Here is a 21344-nt window from a genome sequence, read left to right as displayed (position 1 = left end):
AATAAAGTAACTAAAGGCTACGCATTTTCATTAAACTAAAAAGGATAAAATAATTTTGTTTTAAACAAAAAATGTACCGCAATCTCTTTCATTATAAGCTTCTATCACCTTCGAAAATGCTCAACCTTTTCAAAAGTAATGCCTTGTACGTTTTTAGTTTATATCTGACAACATAATTTTCTAAATCTTTGTTATGTAACTTTAATTTTTTTTTATCGTGAGAAATTTTTTTGTTTGAAATATAAGTTATTTATTAATATATATACATACCCTCCAACTGCTATGGAATTTCCGTAGTTTCAGAAATCTTCTTTTCAGACGGTAGCAAAATTAATGTCTTAATATTTAAAAAAAAAAAAATTTAGCGTAACTTGTCCACTATTACTTATAAAAGTGCAGGCCATATGGCTAGATTCTTAAGTTCTGATAAAAGTTTTATGAGAGATCCATTTGCTTTAAAAATTTCTACTTTGGTCCGCGACCACTAGAAAGAATTATTTTCAAAATCCTCATAAGTTGGAGGGTATGTATATATACAACAAAATAAATAAATACGAAAATACAAAAAAACACGAAGAAAATTAAGAAAAACAATAAGTTTCATTTATTACGCATAAGCTGCAAGCAAACAGAACTTATAATAAGTTCAAAATGAAGATAAAACAAAGAAAATTACAGACATATGAAAAAAAGGGGGGTAGAAAAATAATAATAAAAAAAATAAACATCTGGAAAAATTTTTTTTAAAAAATCCGGAAAACGATATAATTTTTTCATCAGCCCACACGATTATATCCGCAAAAAAGAGTGCTTTCTGATATTGTATCAATATAGCCAAAATATATGTATATATTTCTTTTCTAGTTTTTTGCTTTTGTGGCAGTGGTGCTTTACCTGTATGAAGGTTTTAGTAAATTCAGAATTAGAAGCAGCCAAGGTGAAAACCGGCCCACTTCTGGTTAAGAAATGCTACCTCAAGCTCTGCCTCCGAGAAAAAGTAAGTTTACAAGGTAACAAATCTAACAAGCCTGGTAAGGTACCAGGATATAGCGATGTAAAAAATTATTTTAATGATTTTAACTCTTATTACGTTACTAAGATTCTTATCTATCTCTAAAACTTTTTATTATCTGTTCATACAATTGGTCTGATCTAGAATTTACTGAGGCCCTGGATACGTAGTTTAAGTAGCAACACGCCGCCATTTTGTTAACTGCAACATGTTTGCTAAACATAATTACCGAAGCATATTTGCTCTGCATAACTAATAAATAATACCCTGTAAAATTAGAAACAAATTAATAAGTAAATAAATTTCCAACTTACCTCACACAAATCTGCTGTTTTTGTTTGGAGTCCATTTATCTCTGCCAATTCTATGCAGCCATACTTTCCGGCGTTCTTTATTGTGATCTCCAACAGGTAAGCGGTATAATTTAAGTCCTAATTTTGATTTATTAGCTCACCCAAATGCACAACAACTTGTCATTATTAATTTAAAAATACGAAACAAATTTAAAAAAGGCGAAAATAGAAATAATAGATCCAGCTCAATCACGCTTCGTTCTAACTAGTCATCAAAATGGCGATTGTTTAACCATGTGATCGATGACTACCAATCTAAATCGAAAGCAGCACAAAGGTTGCTGGAAAATGAGAGACACTACTTGTGCTAGATTATCCATGGCTTTAGATTATACAAGATACAGAGTTAAGGCCGGGATAGCCTGGTAGGTAGGACGCTGGGCCCATTCGTGGGTTCGATCCCCGTCGGCCGAAGTGACTGATGCACGTTAAATCAAGTGACTGATGCACGTTAAATCTGTCGAGTCGCAAAGTCCTCCATGTTCCCATAGTAAATTAATACCTCTGGGAGTACAGATCCAGGAGTTTCCTTCTCTTCTGGATTGGTTCAAAGTTACAAGGCTACAGAGTTGAACATTAGTAGTCGTGAACCCAAAAATTGGATCAGCTGTTCAACAACGGATATAAAATACAAAAAAAGATACAGAGTTGGAGTAAGTAGAACATAAGTGAAATATCGTTATTTTTTTTAACTCAATAACGATATTTTAAAAGTATTCTCAAAATCTGTCTTGAATATGATAGCTGACGATAAATGTGAGCTTATGATAAATGTGAACTTATGATAAATGTGAAATTATGATAAATGCACGATAATTATTGGCAACGATAATGCCGCTAGTGCTATCGATAACGATAATTAGACAATGTGATAAATTTAGTTTCAAAAATATTGACTGATGTAAGAAACAATGCTCATTACTGGGAAATTCGAAAAAATATGAAGTAGTGAAATTAGCTTTAAAATATCGCCCACTATCAATATTTCAAGACAATTATCGCGATACTCAACTTCTGATATCGGTCAATGTCTTCAAAATTATTTATGGTGTTTTTATGAGAAAATATACAATAGCTTTCTCAACTACTAAACGTAAAGAGTTTTTTGATATAGCTTTATATAATTTTTTCGAAAGCTATATGAAAAGAAATAATGGATTATAAATTAAATATTAATATTATAAATAAGTTATTATAATTAACTATTTATGAGTTATGAATTTTTAAATATGTTTAAATGGATTTTAAAAAATCGTATAAAGTATGATCATACTGTCTAAGATTGTGAATTTGGATATAATTTGAGAAATATCTGAGAAATACAATCATTTCTCGACCTTGTTTACTATTGGTAAAATTAAATATTAATACAAAATAAATAAAAATCCATATTAATACCTCCCCCCCAAGTAAAAAATATGGTTGTGGATATAGTTTTTTTCCTTTTCTCTCTATATCAATAAATCCTAAGCGGCACTGCCTCTAGTTTGAGTGTTCAACTTTCCGATAAATTTTGTATTTTATTTTGGAAAAACCATACAACTTAGAAACTTTAAAATCTGAACGTATATTTAAAAATTTACAGAGAGAAAGATGGTAAAAAATTAACATTTGATCTATAGTTCTAGATATTTAAACTGTTAAAGTTTTAAAGAATCAAGGTGATCGCAGAAATACAACTGAAGAGTTTAGACTGAAGACGAGCTGAAAGGTGCATTTCCTATTAAGATTCTTATGCATTTTTCTTCGAATTACCAATTTGTTCGAAAGTTACTGCTTTTAAATACTTTTTTTCACATTTTTTTATATTAATGACTATTTAACATCAATTGTTCTTAGAAAAATTTTCTTTCTCGAGATCTTTTCTTTATAAGCTCTCGTTTGAATCTCGTTGTTGAAAGTAACAAAAAAAATGAGAGAGATGCTAGGTATTAACATTTATAATGATAATCTAATCTTATTTTATTTTACAACCGTCGTTAAACACCCAACTCAATTTTCGAACTTACTACTATTAATGTGCAACTCCGTAACCTTGTAATTTTGAACCTAATCCAGAAGACAAGAGAACTTTTGGATCTAGTATTGGGAGACATTTGCCTTCGTTGAGGTGTTTTTGATGGAACTAACCACATTTGAGTTGCATGATGAAGTAAACCACGAAAACCTCCCACGGTTAGCCTGACGGCAGTAGACTCTAACCCATGATCAGTCTGTCACTGAAGATATTTTGGGCCAGTACTGTAGTTGGTGTGAGCCGGGTGCGGAATTCGTCTTGACCAGTTTTCGCTCGGATTCGAATCCGGTTCACCCAATAGGAATGCGAACGCTTTATCCCGTGAGCCACCACGGTTCAATCTATTCTAATTATTAGGTCATACAAAGGACCGGGATAGCCTGGTTGGAAGGACGCTGGGCTCGTATTCGTGGAAACGAGAGTTTGAAGGTAACGGTAACTAGTGCACGTTAAATCTATCGGGGTCACAAAGTCCTCCGAATTCCCATAGCAAATCAATACCTCTTGGGGTACTGAATTGGAAATTGATATTTCTCTGGTTCAGGTCAAAATAACGAACGTGGGTGAATGAATGGAGTATGATTGGGTTCTCCGTGTTAAACGGACTGTGACGTGTGCGTGACTGAAATCTTATTCTCGACTGCAGATGGAGCCACTGAAAAACAAGAAACGCCCTCTATACCTTAAAAATTTGCTTGATTTCAAACAGGATTGTTGGTTTTGGTAATTATCGGATTGAATCACCATCATTAAATAGTGAAATAGTGATCGATTTTATGTGATTTGGATGATCTCCCACCAGTATGAAATGATATAATAAATATAGTTTTCCAATGACCTATGCTAAAACCTGGCTTATCTCACCTTTCGGCAACGATTTTATATATATGTATGTGTGACGGTGTAACATAAAAAGCTTTAATTAATCTTTTTTATGTTATTCCTTTTCTGTAAATCCTTTTGCTACTTTATTATTCAAAACGAAACGCTTTCTCACACTTTAAAATCCACATCCTGTCTTTTTTAATCTATTTTTAGATCAAGTATTCATTAATTATCATACTGGTGATTATCCCTCTAACTAATTCGTGGGAAAAACTTTTTTTTCCTGGACCCTTTTAACAGACCAATAACAATTACTAATTTTTCCCTAATTCCCTAAAAAGAAACATTTTACGGATTTACTTTAAAAGATTTCCCCTAACTTTTATTGAGGAGCACAACGATTTCGTGTACACTTTTATAGATGTTCTCGCTGTAATAATTAATAAATTTTGTACCCTCTTTTCCTGCCTAAGACCTGTTTTTATTCTTCCACTCGGCAACGACGCTAATATATATATATATATATATATATATATATATATATATATATAATAAATAAATACAAGAAAACACGAAGAAAGTTAAGAAAAACAATAAGTTTAATTTATTGCGCATAAGCTGCAAGTAAACAGAACTCATTAGATAAGTTCAAAATGAAGATAAAACAAAGAAAAATTATAGACATATGAAAAGGGGGGGGGAAATAATAAGTAAAAAAATAACAAACAGTTTTAAAAAAAACAGATGAAATTTTATTTAAAAAAAACCGGGAAAAAAAAAGATATAATCTTTTCATCAGCCCACACGATTATATCCGCAAAAAAGAGTATATATATATATATATATATATATATATATATATATATATATATATATACATATATATATATATATATATATATATATATATATATATATATATATATATATATATATATATATATATATATATATATATATATATATATATATATATATATATATATACATATGCGCAATTAGAATGATCTATTTATTTATTTTAGATTTTTTTTTTTCCACTAAGAAGAAGTGCCACTAGTCATGCTGAAGCTCTCTTTGAAGTATTGATGGAAAATTTGCATAATGAACGTTAATTTATTATTTCATTTGGCTTAATATGGAAAATCAGATGCAAAATCAACTCCTGCCATTGTAATGTGGTTATTCCTCAAAATGTTCTCCAGCTACCAATGAAAAGAAGTTCAATTCAATTAATGTAAATAATAATAATAATCCAAATATTATAATTTTGTATGAAATCAGATTTCACAAAGAATTGTTATGAAATTATTTTTGTTTTGTTATAAATAAATGTTGTTCATGGTAATGCGTGTTTTCATTTTGTATGATCAAGTCATGATTGAAATTTGCGCATCAACTGATAAATATCCAATTAAAAACAGAAAAGGGATTATACTTTCTTTATGTTAACCTACGGAGAATTAAATGCTCCTATTTATTCGGTAACTAATTGATATTTTTCGCTGCTTTTAAGTCATTAAAATGTTTCCGATTAAGCTCAATTACCAAATTAAGCTTGTAAGTATTTGTAAAACTTTTACTTTTAGAAACTTTAAACTTTTAAAAACTTATAAAGAAGAATATAATTGCAGTAAAATTTTTATAATTTGTTTCATCTGTGTACTCTTATGTAGTTTTTAAGAAAATTATCTTTTTTCTTTTAATTTTGAATTTTTGCAGTTGAAAGTATTAGTGTTTTAATGCAATTCATTTATATAATCCCGAAAAAAGAACTTTTTATTCAACTTTTGAAAAGAAATTAATGCTTTCATTAAAAAAAACCCTTTTTTTTTACTTAGGAGACTTGGCTTTAATACTGATGTTAATTAATGTAGATAGATTTTTAAAATGTCACCATTCATTCATTATTCGTCTCAAGAAAGGTTCTCTTTCTTCAACTTTTCTCCCTTTTGAAAAGATGCCCCTTAGTTGAGATCGAATGGAAGAATGCCAAGTCGTCTAATTTGAAATAAGCTATATAAGAGCTTTGATTATAAATAAAACTAAAGTGAAATAAGCGTGCTTAGTTCATGAAATGTATAGATTATTTTATTATGAGTGTGCAGATTAAGTATAAGATTAGGTTTAATTGTTTGAGTTATTCCATATCAAAGTTGAATTTTTTGCTTTTCACACGGAATTTACTTTAGCAAAAAATAAAAACTGTAAAGTTTTGATATTTTTCAACTAACTACTAGGACTGGGCGATATTAGAAATTATATATCGTGATATATCGTCAGCTTTGTATCGCGATATAGCGATGTATCGCGATATAGTATTTTTGAATTTCATTTACTTTAAGGCACAGAAAGTCAGATTTCTATCAAGACTTCATACGCATATTTATTTAAATCAATTTATAAATTTGAAAATATATATGTTTTGCTAAAGAAAGATATTAAATAAATTGACTAAGATGTACAAATCTTACTTAAAATATTTATTGAAAAAATGTGTGTAGATATAGAATGAAATATTTGCACTTCTTTATCGTTTATAAGGTATAAGCAGTCTTAATTTAAGTTAACCCCTAAAACACCCTTAATGAAAAAAAATATTGTTATTAAACAAAAGCTGATTTTAAAATTTCAAAATATATTTTAATTAAAATAAAAGTTAGATTGACTAAAAGCCGAAGTTTAAAATTAAAAATGTTCGAATTTTAAACTAAAAAGTAAACATAAGATTTGTAATAATTTCTTAAAATTTTCGTTCTCTGAAAGATTTCTCAGTTTAAAAATAAAAGGGGAATTTTATAAAGATATCTAGCTGAAATTATTGAAAGAAAATTTAAAAAATTAAAAAAAAAGTTTGTTAAGAAATTCATTATACACTGAAAACAAAGTGTTAAAAATATTTTTTTTTTTTAAAAAAAAAGAAACTTTTTTTAACAAATCAATATTTGCGTGTACTATTATGCGTAAATAATTACAGAATTATTAAGTTCGATCGTAATGTTCAAATTGTTAATGAAGAAGTAAACACAAGTTTTGTTATATTTTCTAAAAATGATCACGCAAATAACAAAAGATTTCTTAGTTTAAAAATAAAAAAATAAATAAAAGTGAAATTTATCAATATATTTACCTAACAGCATAGGAACAAAATTTAAAAAATAAGTTCGTTAAAAAATTATTTGTATGCTTAAATCAAAGAGCTAAATAAATTTTAGAAAAAAAATGCTTCTTAAACACTATTTTTATTATTATTTCATATAAATAATTAAATTAAATTAAATAATAACCGAATTATGAACGAAAAACAAAGTAAGGCAAAGTTTCTTAATTAAATTCTTAAAAATAAAAACAAAAGAATTGTGATATTCGGTAATATTTAGCTAATTAACTAATAATATAAAACGAAAATTAAAAAAAAATAATGATTTTACTCTGTAATAAAAGGAAGTAGTAATTGATAAAAAAAAAGAAATGAATAAAATTCGCAAACTTTTCAAATTCTTTTGAACAAATAAAGTTTATTGACTTATGTCCAAAAAATAAGTTTTGTTTTAACTTTATTTCTAAAAATAAAAACAACTCAAGATTTATAAATTCAAAATCAGTAATAGAAGCCCATTAAATTATTAGAAGTTTTATCCGAAAGGTTTTTAATAAATTAAAAGAAAGTAAAAAAATAACCTAACAAATTTATTTACTTTGTAATTTAATTCCTTATGGCCTTAAATTAGATTTCCGATAATTTTCACATTTAAAAATATAAAAAAAGTTTTCTCAGAAAATAAATAAAAAACTTACCTAATTAATGAAGAAACTTTTCTTTATAAATTCTTTTCAATAATAGATTGCGTTCAGAACAAGGTTACGACGGCGATCACGAAGTTAATCCCATTGAAAATAATCTACAAGAAACGATTTCAAATCGCGAAGGTGCGAAAACGAACATGTGATATAACGATATAAGGTCTCAAAAGTGATTCTGATTCTACCGCTCATCAGTCAAGGCCGTCTCAACATAACGAAACAATATCGTCTTCCACAGCGCGAGTTGGCATCGGAACGTAAGAGAAAGTCCTTGCGTGTATCGCTATATCGCTATATCGTTATATCGTCTTCTTCACTCGACGGCTTAAATCAGATTTCTGATGCATCGCTTGGAATGAAAGTTGCTGTATCGGTTTGCCGATATAGGCGTTAAATCGATATGTCGCGATATATCGATTTATAGCCCAGTCCTACTAACTACTCATGTGGCTGCGAACTTAGATAATAGTTCTGGTTAAATTTAATTGTAAAGCTGCGTTTTTTTTATGCACCGAATTTTATTTCTCTCCAACATCTTGATTTTTTGCTTCTACCCTTTACTCACAACAAGCATAACCTTTTGCTAAGAGATGAAAATTTAGATTTATTTAAAACAGAATGACGTCATGCAATTCTTAAGAGTTTTTGCGTGTTCAGTGCCTTGTTGAACTGTGAGGATGTCAACGTCAAATTAACCTTTAAAATAATAAGCAAATTAATCTTTAATAAAGATTTTCCCTTTAAAAAAAATGTATAATCACTCGACGGGTTAAAAATTTGATTTAAGAAAAAATAGAAAAATGTATATTTCTAAATATTTTAAATCAAATTTTTATATAAATGTAACGAAAATTATTCTATAGTTAAAAGTAATTTTTCTAACTTAACTTCATAAATAAATTTCTTTGAAAATCATATTTAATTCTTTCAAAACTTTTTATACGAGCCAAATATTTACCCGTAAAGGAATAAAAATATATAATTGTTATAGATCCTAAGTTTTAGTGTCCTTAAACGTTGATTATGATTTATATTCCTTGTAAGCCCTTTAGGACGGGCAAAATGAGAAAGAAGAGTATGCGTACTAAAGAGTACGCATGCGTACTAATACAAGATGCAATATAAGAGTACCGTATTGAGATCACTTCCATGCTAGAGTCAGAAAGACTCGTTTTATATACTATCGTGGGCTGTTAAAGGAGGAATCGCGCTGTCACATGTATATCATTATAATTCCGAAGAGTTTAAGAATAAAATCTTTGATATTATTAAGTTATTCGAATTAAAACTTATAAAAAAAATTACTGCATTTATAAGATTAACTTACAAATTTAATCCATACAGCTAGGTTGCTCGCGTCTCACTAGAACTATTGGCGACTCTTTTGAACTCGTGCTTAGAGGTGATCCGATGGCAAACGGCACACTGCTACAATTTAAATTAGATTGAGGATGGTAGTAATCCCCTGGCTTCCGCACCACACTCCCTAACTAGAATGTAATCCGATCAGATTCTAGTGTTTAGCACGGGAAAGTGACCAATGGTTCAAACCATAGTAGGCGAGCACACCGACTAGGCGGCTGAGTAATTGGGCTAAAGTTCATTCATAGTTTTAAGAAGTAGCAACATTAAATTGTGAAGTTTTGGCTCAGGGGATAAGGGGTTCGCATCTCTGTGCCTCAGGTTCCAACTCCAGGCTTGGCAGGCTTTTTCGATACGAATTCTGGTCCCGGTGCAAGGTATCTTCAATGGTTAATGCATCAAGGATTAGAATCCTCTTGCTGTCGGGTCAACCGTGGGAGTTTTCCTAACACAGATGCTGGTTAGCTCCATTTGAAAGTGAAGGCTAGTTTTCCTGATGTTTGATCCAAGAATCAATTTGTCCTTTGGGTTGAGTTCAAAATTGCAAGGCTGCGCAATTGAACATTGATGTCGTAAAATCAAAAGGGGTCAGCTGCCCTATGTCGAATATAAAATAAAATTTTAAAGTAGCTTTGAAAAATGAAATATTTTAAATTTTAATCATAATGAAGGAAAGAAATATAATATTTGAAATTGTCCCTGATTTAGTAACAATATTTAGAAGATTCGCTGAAAATTTAAATCGAGCGTAACTCCAGGCATTTGGAAAAACCGGAGTTGAACATTTTAATTACCGACTCCACATCTTTGGTTGTAACTCTAAAAATACTCTTCCGCGATGACTCTTGTGATAGAGCGTTCGCCTTCCTATGAGGTAAACCGGGTTCGAATCCCATCGATAGTTCGGCGATACGAATTCCGCATCCGGCTTGCACCGACCGCAGTGCTGACATGAAATATCCTCAGTGGTAGACGGATCATGGGTTTGAGTCACCTTGCCGTCAGGCTAATCATAGGAGGTTCTCGTGCTCTTCCTTTCCACGTAACGCAAATGCGAGTTAGTTCCATCAAAAAGTCCTCCACGAAGGCAAATTTCTCCCAATACTTGTTTCAGGAGTTCCCTTGTCATCTGGATAGGGTTCAAAATTACTGCATTACACTTCTAGTTCCATTTGCAATCAAGCTAGTTCGAAAGCTTCCAATCTCGTTTGCTTTGACCTGAATTCGCCAAATTCGTGGGGATAGAGCGTTCGCCTTCCAATGAGGTGAACCGGGTTCGAGTCCCAGCTATGTCTGGTCGATACGAATGTCGCATCCGGCTTGCATGGACCCAGTGCTGATGTAAAATATCCTCAGTGGTAGATCGAGCATGGCTTAGTCCCCTTGCAGTCAAGCTAACCATGGGAAGTTTTCGTGGTTTTCCTCTCCAAGCAATGAAACTGCGAATTAGTTCCATCGAAGTCAAATTTCTCCCAATGCTTGATCTAGGAGTTACCTTGTCTTCCGGATTGGGTTCAAAATTACAAGGCTATAGAGTTCAACATTAGCAGTCGTAAGCCCAAAAATTGGGTAGACTGTTCAACGACGGTTATAAAATATAAAATGAAATATTAAACATATAAATTAAAATCTCTAAAAATATTTTTACTTGTTCTTTAAAAAAAAATAAACACATTCACCTGTTACTCGATCGAAATTTATTTTTGTTCTGCGGGGGAACTGCGATAGATGGATCGATAATTCGTAAATAGTACTTCAATCCAGCATCGTCACTATAGAGACAGTATAGAATTAGTCTGCGTGGTGTCGTTTATTCCCAAAGGTTGGATGCTAATGTTTACGCAGGATAAAGAGCAATAACTATAGGCTTTGAGTGCGTGTTTAAGGTATATTTATTTTTTAATGCATCTGGCATGGTTCCCTATTTGTATTAGCTTATTCGCCGTAATTTAGTTTGAAATTTCAGGCAATAAAATAGAACAAATCATTAAAATATGAATTTTTGAAGCTAAAAATATTTAAATGATTTTTTTGAGCAATTTAAAATTATTTAATTTTACTATTTTAAAATTTTTTCAAAATTATTAAATAAAGCTGAAATTAAAAACTTTTAAAACTTGTATTTGTTTACTAATATCGCTGTTTATTTCAGCTCATTTGCCGTAATTGAATTTGAAAGTTCCAGCAATAAAACCGTACAAATCAATATTGATCTTTGTGGTTAATTACATTTTATTGATATATGTTTTTTCTTGTTTTAACTTTTAAAAATAATTCTGACTTTTTAAAGTTCTGAAGTCTTAAATATTTGTCAAACTTTTTAGTATATCTTGCATTGTTGGTCATTGTTTATTAATCTAATTGTTTGTCTTAGCCTATTCGCCATAATTCAGTTTGAGATTACCGGTAATAAAACAGAGCAAATAATTGAAATGTAAATTTTTGAAGTTAATAATATTTAAATGATATTTTATTAGCTATTTAAAATCAGTTTTACTTTTAAGTGGTTTACAATTTTAAAAATTTGTCAAATTTTTAAATAAAGCTGAAATTAAAAACTTTTAATGCTGTTTTTCCTTACTAATTTCATTGTTTGTTTCGTTTCATTCATCTTAATTGAGTTTGAAATTCTATCCAATAAAACAGAGCAAATAATTGAAATATAAATTTTTGAAGTTAATAATATTTAAATGATATTTTTTTAGCTATTTAAAATCAGTTTTACTTATAAGTGTTTTACAATTTTAAAAATTTGTCAAATTTTTAAATAAAGCTGAAAATAAAAACTTTTAATGCTGTTTTTCCTTACTAATTTCATTGTTTGTTTCGGTTCATTGTTCAAAACTGATTTTGTTTGCTAATCTCGTTGCTTCAGTTCATTTGCGTAATTGAGTTTGAAAATTTAAGAAATGCCAATACCAGAGTGCAAACAAATATTAATTTAAGTCAATAACATTTAAATGATATTTTTTTTAAAGAAATATTCTGACCATTTAATGTTCTGCAGTTTTAAAAACTTGTTAAACTATTAAATAAAGCTGAAATTAAAAACTATTTAATTAAAAATTATTTAATTATAAAATTATTTAATTATAAAATTATTTAATTATTTAAAACTGATTTCGGTTAATAATCTCGTAGTTTATTTCAGCTCATTCGCCGTAATTGAATGTGGAATTTGAAAAAATAAAACCGAATAAGTCATGACGTTTTGAGTTTGACATTTTGTAATAATTGGATGATTTATATTTTTTAACTTTTAAAAAATAATTTTAACCTCCTAAAGTTTGATAGTTTTAAAATATGTCAAACTATTAAATAAAGCAGAAATTGCAAACTGTTTTGCAACCGATTTCGCTTAATCATCTCGTAGTTTATTTCAGCTCATTCGCCGTAATTGAATGTGGAATTTGAAAAAATAAAACCGAATAAGTCATGACGTTTTGAGTTTGACATTTTGTAATAATTGGATGATTTATATTTTTTAACTTTTAAAAAATAATTTTAACCTCCTAAAGTTTGATAGTTTTAAAATATGTCAAACTATTAAATAAAGCAGAAATTGCAAACTGTTTTGCAACCGATTTCGCTTAATCATCTCGTAGTTTGTTTCAGCTCATTCGCCGTAATTAAATGTGAAATCAGAAGAAATAAAACCAAACAATCAATATTAATTTTTTGAGTTAATAACATTTCCATGATTTATATTTTTTAACTTTTAAAAAATAACTTTGATGTCTTAAAGTTCTGCAGTCTTAAAAATTTATCAAATTTTTAAATAAAGTTAAAATTAAAGGCTTTTAAAACTGATTTTGTTTACTAATTTCGTTGCTTCAGTTCATTTGCCGTAATTGAATTTGAAAATTGCCAATACCGACGTACAAACCAATATTAATTTAAGTTCATAATATTTACATGATATATGACTTTTTTTTTTTTTTTTTTTTTTTTTTTTTAATTCTGACCGTTTAATGTTTTGCAGTTTTAAAAATTTGTTAAGCTATTAAATAAAGCTAAAATTAAAAACTGTTTTAAAACTGATTTTGGTTAATAATCTCGCAGTTTCATTCGCCGTAATTGAATGTGGAATTTAAAAAAATAAAACCGAATAAGTCATAATTTTCTGCGTTTGTTTTTTTAAATTTGAAGTAATATATTTTATGCAAATTGAAACAAATAATGAATCAATGTTCATTCAACTTCATTTTTTAGTATTTTTTGATATTATCTTGATAGTTGCAATAAAATGAGAAATAATAATAAATTTTTATTGCTTTCTTTTTTAAAGAATGGGAAAAAATTGTGAAGTAAACGGTACGTATCAAAAGTAAAGACTAATTTAAACACGAAGTAAATTAGTGCTCCCATAAAACCACCAAGATGTGTGTTATACTTTCTAATGAGGAAGAAGTAAACTAATTGAATGTAAAACGAAAAAGAAAGACATTTTTAAATTAAATCAAGGTATATTTTTGTGAAATAATCTCATATGTTATCGAATGTCCAATAGAAAAAAAGAACATCTGAAATTTTATCGTAACATGTGGTTATGATACGGTAAAAGTGATTAATCCGGTGATTATTTATAATTCTCAATTATTATACCTGATTACCAGCACCATTAAATAAGTTAAATGAGCTAAATAGCTAGGTACAGTGCTCAAAATAAATTTTAAAAAAAAAGATATCCCCTTTTGTGTGCTCAATTACATTACAGCTTACAAGCTTTTCTCAAGTGAAAGAAGCACAGATAGCAAAAGTCAGAGAAAGATAATAAGAAGATATGTATCTTCTTCTATCGACCAAGGTTACGGCGAGTTTCGGACCCGCTACCATCATGCTACAGTTTGTGGGTTATACCACTCGGTCAAGCAAGTATCATTATTTTAGATAACTTTTTTTCTAATGATCAGATTTTTACAAAATAAGTATCAATCTTCATTGGTTAAAATGATAACCTCAAATATGGTAATTAATTTGTAAAAAATATAAAGTTACAAAAACAGACGCAAAAACATACTTTTTCTGAATAAATATACCCTTTTTCAACGGAATTGGATATATGACCATTAAAATTGGGGGGGGGAGGGTATCCGCAATCTGAAAAATGTTCTCCCAATAGGTTCGGCAGTAGGATAGTCGAAAATTTGGGTCCTTAATGTTCATATTACTTTTTGCTCAATTACTCATATTTCAGGAAGTTGTACAGCGAATCAACAAATTTTTGAACTCAATTATTAAATTCGTTAATCCAAAAATTTTTACTTGTAAAAAATATTTTTAAATAATTTTTCTTATAATTTTTTAACATTTTATTTTATAAGGGGAAAAAAATATTAATTTCTAATGTATGTAAATGTTTACATTCAGTCAAACTATGTAATTTTAAATGAAAAATAACAAAATTTGAATGTAATTGGTCGAATAGTTCTTGAGAAATAGAATTTTAGAAATATGGCTATTTTGAAATTTTATAATTCAGAACTATTTAAACGATTTAGCTCAAATTTTGTATTTTGTCATTCAAAATTACATAATGTAAACTGGTGTAAAAAGTGAATATCTTACTATTCAATATATTTTAGACCCTTTAAATAGAATAATAAAAAAATGACTAAAAAAAAACCTTAACAATTATTTTTTGCATGGACCTTTTTTTAACTAAATTAATTTTATAATTGTGCGAGAAACTCCTGCAAAAGCAATTAGATTCCTATTTTCCCAACTGTGGATACCTGGTTCCAGTTATAAGGCAAGCTTTTATTTATTTCAATTTTTTTTTACCCAAACTAAAAAAAGCCGAGAAAAAAATTTTTTTCTTAAAAATTAAGAAATAAACTAAAGAGCTGGTCGTTAGAGGCCGCTGGATCGGAGAACAGCTCCCAGGCTATTATGCCAGTTAAACCGGCTATTATTTATAGAAATTAGCTATTATTTTAATCCTGATCGGTCTTGTACACCCTTTTCCATGGTGGCTAGAGGACTCAATAATGAACTCCAAGCAGCACCAAAAGATCATTTTTCGCACACTCTTTCATATTTTATTACCAGCGTTGAGCAGCCGACCCAATTTTGAGTTTACGATTATCAATGTTTAACTCCGTAACCTTGTAAGTTTAAATCTAACTCAGATGACAAGGCTACTGCAAAATCACGCATTTGGGCAAACTTCCTTTCGTGGACTTTTTTATGGAACTAACCCGCAATTTTGTTACACGTAGAGGAAAACCACGTAAATCTCCCCAGGTTGGTTCAACGGCAATGAGATTCTAACTCATGATCCGTTTATCACAGAGGATATTTTACTTTACCACTGTGGTTGGGGCATGTCGGGAGCACAATTCGTATCAACCAGTCATCGGTGGGATTCGAACCCGGTCCTCTCATTAGGAGGTGAACACTCTATTCCCTGAGCCACCACAGCTCACTACTCCAGATTTCTGACCCCGACCTTCCTAACTCACCATCTGTCCTTGGTTCGATTCCAATCGTTGCCAACAGAGCATGTCTCACTCAATCCTCCCAAACGGGTATCCTCCTGCCTTTCTACAGAAATCATGTGTTGAGAAAGTATTTTCCTTGGAATCTTTCTTTTGGATAAATTGATTAAAACATCGTCTATGCATGATTACAATACTTCAAGGACCCAGAAAAAAGAAAGCAGAAAAAGGTCAGGTACTTTTCTCAAAGCGAATAATGCTTTCCTACCCTCTCCCCTTTAATTAGGTAGAGCTTCCCGTTTAGTTTACGAAACTATTTCTAGAACTTTCTTATTCGAACCCAGACATACTGCCACCTTTAAATTATTTCTTTTTCCCTTTCGTCCCGCAGTGGGCTGACTGATTGTAAAGATACGGTTCTTAGTACAGCATTGAACTGAAACATCACTGGCTGCAGTCAGAAAGCAGATAGTTGATCACTTTGATCAGCCAGCGTATAGTGACCTAGGGTGCGTCGTATCGGAGGGTGCACAGTATCGAGGAGCTTAGCAGGGAGTCAAAATTGTAATGGTATGTCTTCTGATCATCCTCAATGATGTTTTGAGCTCATCGCCAATAGCTCATTGTGCAGCTCTAGTGAAACGTAAATAAAATATCTACCTAAATACCAACACTTTCCCCTTTCAGTAGTTAAAAATGCATTAATTTCAACTTTTTAATTTTTCCGATCCATGGAAACCTTGTATTGAATGTTTAAACTAGCTTAACTTAATATTACCTCCTGATGTTGAACGAACTTGATCTTTGAATGTTTTTTTTTCCTTCCAGGAAGAAAATGAATATGCTAACTCCAACTGGACATATTGCGAATGATTCGAATGCTGATCACCATCATACTCCAAAAATGTTTTTTGATCTTACCTACCTCCGTACACCTTCTGGCATGTTGAAAATTTTACAAGCTGTTAGTATATATATATATTTTTATCATTATACAAATGAAGACAAAGATGATATATCCACTAGCTTGCAAAAGTGTTAGATCAAACTCAGTTATATAAATTTTGAATCGAAATGTTGTAAAATAATGTATCCTATTTCTTAACTTAGTGTATTTATCAACAAGAAAACTAAGTCAATACTTTGAAAGTCATTTTAAATCAAACACAATTTTCATAGCAGTCAGGTTTCACATAATTACAGTCGGACGTCTATTTAACGAACTTCCAATTTGCGAATTTCTCTATTTTGCGATTTTTTTTCTTCAAGGAACCAAGAACATTTTGGAAATTGCTTCGTAAAATAATTTCCAAATAGCGAAATGAATTTTCTATTTAGCGAACTTTTCTCTAAGATCCACTTTCCCTATTTTCCAAAATATTTAAGAACATTTCTTGTTAACGCTTTTATGAGGGAAATGACCTTGAATTGATTTTCGAAGCCACTTTAGCTTTTAGAGAAAGCAGTACAATCCCTTTCCTTTTTTGTTTGGTTTTAATTTCCTTTTGCCCTGATTTAGAATCCCTTTTTATGTGGATTCTGTTCGGATTTGGTTTTTGTCGGATTTTATAACTAAGAACGCATGTGGTGATGTATTTTCTAAAATTACTTTTATAATAAATGCAGCTGTAATTTTATACATAAATGAAGTTTTGTTTTAGTTGAAAATGTATGTAGCATGATAAATGTAACACTGGTTAATGTTTTATTCTATTCTTGCTTTCCATGCATATTTTTTTTATGGCTAAGCTTTGTAAAATAAACAGTAAATACTAGTTTACAAGATAAAGACAATTGCTATTTTAATTATTTAAAGATAATTGCTATTTTAATTATTTAAAGATAATTGCTATTTTGATTATTTAAAGATAATTGCTATTTTAATATATTATATTTTTTACAATTACTATTTCAATTATGTCTAGTGCTTATGAATTTAAAACCTGTTTTGTGTTGTTTAAGTGTTTCAAAAAGTGATTTTCTTTTTAACGAATTTTTTATATAACGAACTTACTATCGGGAATTAGCGACTTCGCTAAATAAAGGTCCGTCTGTAGTTTTTTTCTGGTTTAGTGGTTTTCGTACAGTGCTCAAAATAAAAAACGAACTACACTAAATTACTTTTCATCTAATGAGAGGATCTTCGCGTTCTTGGACTCAATCATAATGGTTCCATGGGGTGACTTCAAATATGCTAATTAATTATCCCAGAAGACATTTAAAATTACGAAATCAGACACAAAAACCTACTTTCTCTGAATAAGCATATTTTTTTAAAGACAAATTCGGATTTTTGACCCTTAAAAAAATAGGGAGAAGTCACAAGATATGATTTATAATATAGTTTCAATATGGTTGGGGATATCCTATTAAATATGGTTTCAATAGTTTGGTTAGGAGACCAAGGTTTGGACTCCGTAATGTTAAACTTTTTGCTAATTTCCCATATTTCGTGAACTTTTTAAGCGAATGGAAATTTCTTGCATATACTTACTGAGAAATCTAATTTTAAAAAGGCGTCTTCTTTAAACTTCGGATTTTTCAATCGATTTTGCTCAAATTTCGTATTTTGCCATTTGAAATATCGTTCTTTAAAATGATGTAAAAAAATTCCTACCTTACAATTAAATTTTTTTTCATTTATTAATAAATAAAATATTATTATAAAATGTAATGAATGTTTACTAAAAGTTATTTTTTGCATGGAAATATCTTTGGATAAATAAATTTTGTAATTGTGTGCAAACTTTCTCGATTTGCTTAAAAAGTTTTCGAGACAAGGCGAAATATGTGAAAGGTAAAATTAACGTTAATGGATCCAAACTTTAAGCCGTTCTCCTGACCAAACTATTGGGACTATAAATTCTAGATTGTGGCAACCCCCTATATTTTGAGGGCCAAAAATCCGAATCAGTCGAAAAAAATGGTATGTTTATTCAGAGAAAGTACGTTTTTGTGCCTGATTTCGTATGTCAAAATAACTTTTGTGCTAATTAATTAACATATTTGAGGTTACCCAATCGAACCATTAAGATTGAGTCCTAGGACATGAAAATCCGATCATTAGATGAAAAGGTTTTTAGGGTGGTCCATATATTTATTTATTTCTTCTTTTTGCGCTCTGTATGCTAATAATGTAATATTGATTTTTGTTTTTGTAGAATTTATTCTTACATGACTATGTCAAAAAAGAACAGAATATTCCAATGAACTGCATACCGAAATCTTATCTGAAGAATTTTACAAGAAGGAGCTTTTTAATTAACATTTTAACATTTCTTTACCATTATTCACTTTATAAATTTTCAAAATCAGCTTTAATGTACTTTTTATCATTAAGATATCAGGAAAAATTAGATTTGGGCTTACAAAAATATGAAATTTCCGAATTAAATAATCGTTTTTATACCTCACAATTCAGAAATGTATTCATTATTCTCAAATTAATTCCAAAAAAAAAAATTTTTCATCTTAATTCCTCATTTAATGAGAAATTTGCTTTTAGGCCGAAGGGTTTATCACTTTCTGCGAAAGAATTATTTTAATTTAATGATACATTACAATAGCATTATAACTACAAACTTCATAGTGCGTAAACTGTAAAGGTCACATTTTTAAAACTTTGTCTACCTTTCCAGTTTGGGTGTTATAAATCCAAATTTGTTGATAAAGAAGCTATATTTCTTCAGAAAAAAGAGCGTTTTTGCGTCAAAAATAAGCATATTCCGCCATGATTGCAATTAATTGCTAAGACTTTTCTTCGAGATATTATTGCCATTACTTATTAAAGAATTAAAATTCAGTCAATAATTCCGAAGTTATAGGGATGTGCATTGGACAAAAATAGAAAATTTCGCTACTGGTCAGTAACCAAATATAACATTTTTAACAGTCACCGCTTTTGAAAAAAAAAATTTTAAATTTTAAATGATTAAGAAAAATGTTGAAGCCTTTCTCGCAATGTAGTTCATTTCGAAAAATCCAAAGAAAAAAAAAGAGAGAGAGAGAGAGAGAAATAGCCGTAGAATATTCATAATAATTCCATATTTATTGAAAATAATAATAAAATGCATGCAAGTATTTTCTTCCTAATAAAGTGATCGAGTGGCAACTGGGAGACAATTTTTTAAACGACAAATATTATATTTAGCTGTCTTGAAGTCGGTGGTGGCTGTTAATTTCGCCCTATAAGGGTGACCTGTCTCTGCTGACTATATTCTTGAAACAGTTCTTCATTTAAATATTCTTTTTTAGGCTGACGGCTTATTTGGATACTTATGCATGAGAGTAGTCACTAAGAGCTATGATTTTCCTGCCGGTAGGTATTACGAATTTGTCGCGCTTCTGGGTTTTGTCATGGCTCTAAATTTAGGATTCTTACACATGATACACGTAACAGATGTGACAAGCAAAACAATACCTTGGGTGCTAATTGTAAGTTCTAATTTTTTATTTATTATTATTAACATACGCTTTATTTAAATGTGAGATATTCTGACTTCAATTTTTGTAACTTAAAATATTGTTACGCAATTATTGCTAAGTGAATTGGTGTGATGTTTAACACGACAGGACAATTTTAATAAAATAATTAGGAATCAAAATTTCGTTACATGAAACAAAATTGAACTAGGCCAGTTGAATTGCCAGCCATAAGATTAATATACAATCAAGAGATAAACCAGACTGTATGATTAGATAGCTTCCTGCCTCAGCACGGATTGGTCATCTTCAGAATTCGACTTCAGATGATCCTGTCTAGGACGCTTTGATTTCTCAGCTTGTGATTTGCAGTGTCTTAAGTCACCCTCGAGCCAATCTCCATCCACTTGAGTTTTGGCCGTCTTCTCTTTCAGGTGCCGGTTGAGTTGGTTATTAAGACGTCTTGTATGATAAGATTGCAAGAAAGTGACGTAGCACTAGCTGCAGAGACGACTCCTAAGAGTTGGCTGAGGGATAAAATGGAAGCTAGCATAAAAAATTGCACAAAACGTCAATACAAAGAATAAAAGCCACAGTTTTGTCACAGAAACAGATGCTGAATTCGACGTTCTGCCCGCCATTCCATAAATTTCCACACATTTTAAGTTAGGTGATTTTGCTGATCAGTCGAGATGCAATAGGGTTTATTTATCTTCACAAATCTAGTCTAATGTTCTTTCTATGAACTTAGTTGTCATCTTGAAAACTATGCTTATCAGCTGAATATTCCTCATGAAGGTGTTGACTGAATGATAACACCTGGTTAGAATGTTATAATAAACATATTGAGTCAAGTAGTTGAAGTCAGGCTTAATAATGAAAACACACCCAAAATTATAAAGTCTCACCTCCAGCTTCATCCTGATTTCACGATTTCTACACGGTTGATAAAGTGTTCGTTTGGTAGGCTCATCAACACTTTTTACTTTAGAATTTTTGCTTAAGGTTTCATTTCAGCGTATAAGATATACTGTTATTGTCAAAGAAAAGCCTTGGATTTCACTTTAATCTTCATACAATGAGAAAAATCTACACAGAGTTGACTACGC

General features: G+C 30.0%; 2 protein-coding genes across 4 annotated transcripts in view; both read left to right on the top strand.

Moving 5' to 3' along the window:
* LOC107437505 (plasmolipin) overlaps positions 1-5555 on the top strand; it is a 28083-nt gene extending 22528 nt beyond the window's left edge. For both annotated transcript variants that reach the window (XM_016049526.5, XM_016049529.4), the window contains exons 5-6: positions 865-997; positions 5233-5555. In XM_016049526.5, the coding sequence (XP_015905012.1) occupies positions 865-963 (99 nt within the window). In that variant the 3' untranslated portion in view covers positions 964-997; positions 5233-5555. The remainder of the gene's footprint in view (positions 1-864; positions 998-5232) is intronic.
* Positions 5556-11125: 5570 nt separating this feature from the next.
* The window catches only part of LOC107437496 (CKLF-like MARVEL transmembrane domain-containing protein 7), a 28686-nt gene continuing 18467 nt past the window's right edge, over positions 11126-21344 (top strand). Inside the window, exons 1-3 of one of the 2 annotated variants that reach the window (XM_087150380.1) lie at positions 11126-11259; positions 16642-16777; positions 20068-20247. In XM_087150380.1, the coding sequence (XP_087006506.1) occupies positions 16649-16777; positions 20068-20247 (309 nt within the window). In that variant the 5' untranslated portion in view covers positions 11126-11259; positions 16642-16648. The remainder of the gene's footprint in view (positions 11260-16641; positions 16778-20067; positions 20248-21344) is intronic. The other variant, XM_087150381.1, reaches the window with a different exon arrangement.

This window comes from Parasteatoda tepidariorum, chromosome 8, assembly GCF_982258835.1.
Source record: "Parasteatoda tepidariorum strain Cologne lab strain chromosome 8, Ptep-v5.0, whole genome shotgun sequence".
NCBI lineage: Eukaryota > Metazoa > Arthropoda > Arachnida > Araneae > Theridiidae > Parasteatoda > Parasteatoda tepidariorum.
Note: the sequence above shows the minus strand (reverse complement) of the source record. Positions and strands in the feature narration are given on the sequence as shown.